Source organism: Plasmodium inui (assembly GCF_000524495.1).
Source record: "Plasmodium inui San Antonio 1 unplaced genomic scaffold supercont1.20, whole genome shotgun sequence".
Lineage (NCBI taxonomy): Eukaryota > Apicomplexa > Aconoidasida > Haemosporida > Plasmodiidae > Plasmodium > Plasmodium inui.
Window position 1 is genome coordinate 51,353 of NW_008481854.1, and position 7,987 is coordinate 59,339.

Genomic DNA, 7,987 nt, shown 5'->3' on the forward strand with positions numbered 1-7,987 from the left:
CCTGGACGGCAAGAACATCAACACCACGCTGGCGCAACTCAGCCTGATCATGTTTGTCTCGTTTCTCTGGATGTATCGATACAACTACGCCGAAGCATTCCCCGTTTTCTCCTCCATCGTACTGTGTATTTTCACCGTTCTGATTGTGAGTCTTCTTTTTTACGCTTATATAATCATTTTTTTTCAAATTTTGTTTAAGGTGATGGGGGTGGCGTACCGTCTGGTGAAGCAGAGCACGGTGCGCGTGCTGACTTACATCAACGAGAGGAAGGCCAACCTGTTTGTGAGGAGACAAGCGACGGCCGGAGGCGCGGCGGTTAAGGAGAATTGACCGCACGTGGCTGCTTCATCGGTTCGTAGCTCCTTCATCCGTTCGTAGCTCCTTCATCCGTTCGTAGCTCCTTCATCCGTTCGTAGCTCATTCATCCGTTCGTAGCTCCTTCATCCGTTCGTAGCTCCTTCATCCGTTCGTGGCAGCTTCATCCGTTTGTAGCTGCTTCTGCGCCCCCTACATGCACGCTTCCTTCCAATAGAACCACTGTCCTTTTCGCGACTGGGCGTGAGGCAGACCGCCTGCGCCGCGTATTGTTTTTTTGTGTGCACGCATTAGTGTGTGCAGTGTATGTTCGACCCCACCGATGTGTTCATATGCACGCGTGCACGTTTGTATGTCTTTTATGTTTCTGTTTATGTTTGTGCCGTTGCGCGCCGGGGTCGCTCGTGAAGTAATCCAAATGCACATTTATCGCCCCACCCTCTATGGTAGTTGAAACCAATCGATAATTCAAATTGGCAATTTTCCTGCCTCCCTCCAGCTCCTCCTGCCTTTTACAAAAGCACCACGACTTTTCCTGCAGGTGCATGAAGCGACCTAGGCGCAACACTCGAAGGAGATATACACATATGTGTACTTATATGCGGAAACACGCACATGTTGTATATACAATGCCGGCCTTTCGCGTGTTTGTTTTCTCGCCTTTCGGCATGCACCCCTTCGAGGAGACAGTATGTATGTCGTTACACTGTACGGTTGATCAAAAGAAAAAAAAACCTACTAAAAGGGGAGCCCGCTTTTTTAGAAGGTTGCCATTCAACGTACTCATTGGCAGTGGCATTTTTTGTGTTGGACGAATTGATGATGGGCCTCTTTCATTTCCAGGTTGGTCATGTATTTTTTTTTTCTCTTCTTTTTTTTCTTCTTTTTTTTCTTCTTCTTTTTTTTCCTCTTTTTTTACACGTGCAGCTTTGCAAGTGGTTGGCAAACATTTTACCAGCTGCGCCTTTAACGCGTGGGGGTGAAAGACTCAAAAGGAGTTGGAGTAGTTTGGGGTTGCTTTCAAAAGGGGCGCTCACCAGAAGGGGTGGCAAAAAGGGGAGATAATTCCCTTGTGGGGAGGCAAACTGATAGTTTCAGTGTGGCAGTGTGAGCATGGTAGAGTGCGCAGGGCAGATAACCTCCAGGCCAACTAAACCCAAGTGCACCATGTCGGGAGGATTGCTCCACTTGGGTAGAGGCGGCCCGCACTACTGGAAGGCCTGCATGAAGGCCACCAAGTTGCGCTCGCGCGTATGGCGGTTGGCCTGGGCGATGGCCCGGTTGACGCTGTCCGCGGCGCGCCTGGACTCGTCGTCCCGTGGTACGACGGCGGGTATTTCCTCGTCATTGATGTAGAAGCCGAATCGGCTATTTATGTCTACATACAATTTCAGCAACTCTCCGTACTCCTCCTGATTCAGTTTGTTCAGATCCAATCCGCACTTAGAAATAATGGCCCTGACTTTGTTGGCTTCATCCTTCTGCACCACGAACTGATTTAAGTATCCTTCCTTCTTAACTTCGTACTGCGTAAGGATGTTTTTAACGAGGGGGTTCTCCTTGTCCATCTGTTTGACACAGCTCAGCTGGTTCTTCACGTGTTTAATTAGCGTATCGTCTTGCGTGATGCCCCTGATATTATTGATGGCGTCATTAAGGATGGACTTGTAGAAGCTGGGGTCACTCTGCACTTTCTGGTACGTCATTTTAACGATTTCTTCTACGAGGATTTTCTGCAGGGAACTCTTATACTTCACTTCCGCGTTGTACATTTCGTTCAGCTTCTTTTCCAGCTGGTCGTGGATTCTTTTCCTTTCCTCATTGATGTAGGCTCGTTTGTAGTTTCTAATCAATTCATTGCAGTATTGTTTGAAGTTGGTGAGGTTGGCACTGCACTCTGTATCCTTCGAGTACAGTTTTAGCTGATTATATAAGATTTGTTCTGCGGCGAGTTTGTTCTCCTCATTCTGTTCTATCATGAGTTTCTTTTCCTTGTTTAGGAAGTTCCATATGTCCCTATAAAAATGAGATGCTAGCATATAGAAGACGGAGAAGAAGGGGATGGTCTTAGATAGAAACCAAGCGTTACTCAAGACGACGTTATTTAGGCCAAAGTAGAGGAAGACAAATATAAGGCCATATGATGAGAGTAGATTTTTATCCTTCATATATTTCAAATGAAATAACTTCTCTGGGTTCTCACTCCTCTTTTTGAGGCAAAATTTGTATACTTCTTCTTCTTCTAGGTTAAACAGAGCAGCAATTTCAGGGTAATGGAATTTATACTTATTGGTAAATGCTAAGTCTAGCGCGTTTATTTCTTTTTTGGAGTATCCGTTTAGGAACATTACGTCTAGTAGTTCCTCCTTTGTTAGATAAATGTCCTTCTCTGTTGTCAGTCCACTTTCGCATCTCTTTGCGAACTGGACGAAGTCTTCATTTCGATTTTCCATCGAGGTTATAAGTTTTAGATAGCGGAGAAAAATCGGCATTTTCTTAGTGAAGGTATAGAGATCATCTCTGCTCGGACGGGAAAGATACAAATCGTCATACTTTACGTTGCTGATGTAGGGAAGACTAATTCGATACTTTGTGTAGACGTATTCCTTGAGCATTCCACGGCTGTTATTTGTGTAGTGTCTCCTCAGGGGGACCACTTCCCCCCGGATTTTGCCCTTCACGCGCAGCATGTTGGATCAGCCAGGGGACACACCAAGGGGGGAAGAAGCCCACAGGGGAGAAGCTTATTTGGAGTGAGCCTACACGGAGTACCTTTTTTGGAGTAAGCTTCTTTGGAGTGCTGGCTACTAACGTGTGCGATGCTATGCCGAAACATGGGACTCCCTTCTGTCAGCGGTGGGGAACTTAAAGGGGAAGGGGGAACAAAAAAAATTACACCGCTTAGCGGATAGGCGGAAGAAAAATTCGCCCGTTTGCTTCTTCACCCGTTTGCTTCTTCACCCGTTTGCTTCTTCACCCGTTTGCTTCTTCACCCGTTTGCTTCTTCACCCGTTTGCTTCTTCACTCGTTTGCCTCTAATGTGGGGAAGTGCCTCACGAGTTTCCCAGCTGGGATCGTATACGATTCGTTCTGGCGGCAAATGACACACGAGGAGGTAGGCGGCGTGTGGATGTTTCGCCGCTACTCCTTTTTGTTTCCCGGCAAGATGCATCCCTTCGCCGCGGGGTGGTTGGTGATGCCTGTTGATTGGGGGCGATTTTTGGCCATTTCATTTCTGTCGATTTTTGTTCATTTCCGCCCATTTCCGTCAATTCTTGGCTGCAAATCCGTGGCGGGAAGAAGTCCCCTTTTTCGCACTTTTTTTTTCATTACCGGGGGGGACAGCGGTTGGCACAGAGATGTGCGTGCACCGTACATATACATGCGTACATACCACATAAGTTTGCCCCTTCCTGTTCTCCCTTTTCCGGTTGCCTCTGGAAGGGCAAGTTTCCTCGACTCCATATAAGCGCTGCCCAAATTATGGAGTCCCTTTTTTTTTTTTTTTTTTTTACAGAACAGTTTTCCCTGTCATGGCTAATTGTATGCCTTCGCCCATGTGCAAATTCACAATGCCACTTCCTGTGTGTTGTGCTAAGTTGGCATTCGAGCGGCCTTCCCTCTACCTAACACTTTCTTAAGGGGGTCTGCTGAACTCCCAATTCGACTGTGGTACCGCCTGCTCCCTCCTCTTCCCCTGCGCAGCGTTGTCACCTTGGTTTCCGCCAAAACATGAAATGCGCTGCGCTCCTTATGTGCATCGCTTTTCACCTCCAGCAGGGAGTGAGCCCATTCCGCTTCAAACGCAGGGGCGTCTCTTCTTGCCCGACATTCGTCCTATACCCAAGAAAAACAAACAGGGAAAACAGCAGCCGAACAAACAGAGGAAACACCAACCGAACACACCGAAGCAACAACTCCAAGATCTTCCTCTGGGGGTACCCCATTTATGACGATTCACCCTTTAAACTGAGGAGGCCCAAAATATACCCCAACTTTGAATATGGCGAGCTGAGGAAGTCGCAAGATTTTGACTACGTCATAAGTACCAACATTGCGCAGAAGAAGTAGGTCCCTCAGTTTCGCAGCGCTGCCAGTGGCATGTGGGTCTGTTTCCGTCTGTACATATATATACGTATGTATAAATTTCTTTTTTTTTTTTTTTTTTTTTTTTTGCCCCCAAACAGCTACAAAATCATCGATGTCGGCTACCTCTACAACGTGGACGAAATGGGTACGGGCAGAACTGACGACGTGTAAGACAAAAGAAGGAAACCACGGCAGTGACGCACATGCAGGTGGCGTAACTGTGTGCGACGAGTCCAGATTTAGTTCTCTCCCCCTTTTCCTATCCCATCGTTTGTTCTCTCCCCTTTTTCACATCTTTCCCTTTGCCCCGTTCCGCTTCGCCCCCCTTTAAAGCCACACGCCCATCGACATGGTGTTCGGAGAACGAGACGTCGACCCAAACGAAGTGGAAAAGATTAAGGCCGTTCTCAACATCTTTGACCAGGGAAATGTATACAGAGGAGGCGAAAAGAGGAATGCGCTATATCCGCTCGAGGGAGAGAGTCTACTTAGTGCTGGCATGTTAAGAACAGACGGAATGGTTCCGCTCTTCCCCGTTCGCAACTGCCGCAATGTTGCAAAACCCGTTTGGATTTTTTTTTTTTTTTCTCCGTTTGCAGGGGATGGGCATATGCAACTTAATGGGTGCGAAACGGGGGCACTTCGCCTTCAAGTACAACGGCTATTTAAGTCACTTTCATGGAGTTAAGAGCTATTTAAGGTAACAAAGGGTTGCTTTCCCCTTTTTTCCTTCCCCATTTGTCCCTTTCCCATTTCTGTCTCATTTGCGCGTGCACTACTGTTTGTCTAACTTCCTCATCACCTTCATTTTTTTTTTTTCATTTTACTCTCCTCTCCCCTCTCATCGTCTTAGGTTCCTCATTAACATGCACTACCCTGGGGCCAAGGTCACCCTAATTAGCGAGGTACGTTCGGTCCACTATCACCACATGCAGGGTGACACGCACATGTGTGCAAAGGTTTCACCGCTTTGATTCCTCTTGTTTCTTCGCCCTATTGTACCCCCCTTCCCCCATTCAGCACTGGATTGACCCCATCGACGAATCCGTGTGTGTCAGGCATAGCAACATCCCCTTTACCAAAATAGGACACGTAATATTTGCACACGAGAAAAAAAAGGAGTGCATGAGTTCCCTCTGCATGATCCTGAGTGGGGAACAAAGCTACTCCATCTTAGGCAATCTCCTAGTCATTATGACGAACGATTTGTACGACTCAGCTTCTACGTCCTCTTCACGCCCTCTTCACCTCCCCTCCCATCTGTGCAGCAAAGACGACTGATCTTTAACAAATACGATTATATTTACGAAAATGACAAGAACAAGCGGATATATAAGGCGGAAAATCTAAGCAACGTGTGGGCGTTCCACAACGACCCGCAGATGTTAACCTAGGGGAATGGGAAGTGCTGAGCGTAGCGGTTGGAGCAGCTGAGGATGATATTCCCCCCATCGGGGTCGTCCGGATAACTCGGACATTTCACCTTTTTTTTTTTTGTGAATCATTTCTCGTAATGTGCATTTTTCTTTTTTTTTTAATTAGTTCTGCTTTGCAACATCCACTTTTGTACGTACACACTACACACGTGAGTTTTACTTTCTCGTGGATACATTTCCCCCCCGAAAAAGATTAATTACCTACCAGAAGGAATGTTTACTATATGCGTGCATTTCGCGGGAAGTTCGACGATAGGTTCATCACTTCTCCATTCGGTTTAGCTCAAGGTTTCTTTTTCACTCGTTAAAGTTCCAAAGTGGAAAAAAAAAAGGAAAAAAAATACACCGCATGGATAACAGCGCGAAGGGTCATAAAAACGTAACAACAACGGCATATGGGAAAATAAAGCTTTGTCGTTAAAAATGGTGCGTCCGTTAGGCACGTTCGTTTATGCTTTTTGCACTAGGAGGTACTTTCTCTTCGGGAAGTTCTGCACTTTCTTTTGCGTTCTGCGAGATGGAGGAAATGGAAAAAAAAAAAAAAACATGAGGATAAAAACGTTTCACTGTTTCCACAAATGCAGGTGAAACATCACACGATGGTGTTTCTCTCGTCGGAACGGCAAAGATAAAAACACTGCCGCAAGTTTTTTTTTCCTTCCTTTTTGTAAGACTTGCTCACCTCAACGTCATGGCGGCCTTCTGCTTCTGGGTTAACTCCAGTCTCTTGGCTTTGGTTAATTTTTTTCTCAAATTGTACGGCTTGAATTTTTTATTTTTGTATTTTTTTCTCAGTTCCATTTTTCTTCTCTGGTTGTAGACGGTCAGGACGCGAGCGATGTCTTTGGGGATAGAAAAGCGGGGGGGGGGGGAGGACAAAATAGGTCAATGAGTATTTGCGGTGATGTGCAGCTCAATCAGTGTCTGCGGTTATGTGCAGCCCGGTGAGTGTTTTCGGAAAACAACAACCGAGCAGGAAGGAGGCCTCCCGAAGGAGGCCCCCATTATTCGTCTCCATAAAAAAAAGGACAGCATAAGCCAACTAGAGCGAATGGAGTGCGCTATCGAAAACAACTTACTCTTTCTAACGCTGCATATTTTGGAGTTCTTCGTGGAGTTCCCTATAGCTTTGCTGATGCGCAAGCCGCTCAGCTCCTTCTTGTAATCATCCAGCTTTTCGAGCAGCTCCTTTTTCTTGAGGGGCCTCAACTGGAACGCTTTAACGTTACTCTGCGAAGGGGGGAGAGGCGAGGTGAGCGGCGAGATAAGCAGAGGTTACGTGTGGTAATATGGCTAAATGCGGCAACACGCAGGAGATTCGCCTTCCTTCGCAAAGAACTCCTTTCTTTTTATCCCTTTTTGCTGCTTCCCCCAAGGTGCCCAATTTTTATATGCTAGTAAGTTCGCCCTATGGGAGAGCCACAATTTCTCCTCAGCTCCAGCCCTCTCATAAATATGGCTTAAATCCCATACTGTTGGAAGAGTTAACATGATAATTTTCCATTTTCTCTTTTACCATTCTGCCAAAGGGAGAGGAGATATAAATGTGCTTCTGTTATTCTGTTAGTTCGTTTGGGGGGGTGGGGCCTTCTCTGAGGTAGCTAAATTAAATCAGTGGTTTAAATAGTTTGTCGTTAGTGTGGGGATTAAATAACTCCTCGCCTACTCTGCGATTACGCTTTCGTTTAGTGGAAAAATGGAGCAACAAAAGGGGAGTTCCTTCGATGAGCACAACTTTTGGGTTGTTTCGTATGTGCTGCTTCGCATGCGTTGTTTCGCAGTGGCTGATTCAATACGTTGGTTCAATATGATAGTTGGATTATTACTGATTGATGGGTGTTTTTTTTTTTGTTTTTTTTCTTCCCTTTTATCGCTTCCCCGTTTTTTTTTCGCCTATGCGAGGTTGTTAGCACTCCCCCGAAATTTTTTAAGATGCCCGAAGGAAGAAGCACGACCGATGGGAAGTTTAAAATTCACTACGTTTTTCTTCCCATCGCGCTGCACGCACGAATGCGCCGGATGTTGCAAATGGTTCCGCGCGCCTGCCAGGTGGGGGTATATTATACATACCCCCTTTCATCCCTTTGGCGCTGCCCGTCGCCCCGAGGTCTACCATCACCCTGGCGAGTGCAATTCCTACGCCTAC

General features: G+C 46.4%; 4 protein-coding genes across 4 annotated transcripts in view; 2 read left to right on the plus strand and 2 right to left on the minus strand.

Annotated features, from left to right (window-relative positions):
• The window catches only part of C922_04130 (hypothetical protein), a gene marked incomplete at both ends in the record, with an annotated part of 3,143 nt that extends 2,812 nt beyond the window's left edge, over window positions 1-331 (plus strand). Inside the window, one exon of the mRNA XM_008819715.1 lies at window positions 14-331. Within this exon, the coding sequence (XP_008817937.1) occupies window positions 14-331 (318 nt within the window). The remainder of the gene's footprint in view (window positions 1-13) is intronic.
• Window positions 332-1,524: 1,193 nt separating this feature from the next.
• Window positions 1,525-3,006, minus strand: C922_04131 (hypothetical protein; the record flags this gene model as incomplete). The annotated part of the gene is made up of 1 exon (XM_008819716.1): window positions 1,525-3,006. The coding sequence occupies one exon, from the start codon at window positions 3,004-3,006 to the stop codon at window positions 1,525-1,527; it is 1,482 nt and encodes a 493-aa protein (XP_008817938.1).
• A 1,042-nt stretch (window positions 3,007-4,048) lies between these two features.
• Window positions 4,049-5,799, plus strand: C922_04132 (hypothetical protein; the record flags this gene model as incomplete). Its single annotated transcript, XM_008819717.1, has 7 exons — window positions 4,049-4,383; window positions 4,504-4,572; window positions 4,739-4,835; window positions 5,005-5,105; window positions 5,259-5,310; window positions 5,426-5,497; window positions 5,674-5,799. 7 exons carry the CDS (start codon window positions 4,049-4,051, stop codon window positions 5,797-5,799), a joined length of 852 nt encoding a protein of 283 aa, XP_008817939.1.
• Window positions 5,800-6,519: 720 nt separating this feature from the next.
• On the minus strand, window positions 6,520-7,345 carry C922_04133 (50S ribosomal protein L35e; the record flags this gene model as incomplete). The annotated part of the gene is made up of 3 exons (XM_008819718.1): window positions 6,520-6,683; window positions 6,921-7,071; window positions 7,331-7,345. The coding sequence occupies 3 exons, from the start codon at window positions 7,343-7,345 to the stop codon at window positions 6,520-6,522; spliced, it is 330 nt and encodes a 109-aa protein (XP_008817940.1).
• Between the last annotated feature and the right edge of the window lie 642 nt (window positions 7,346-7,987).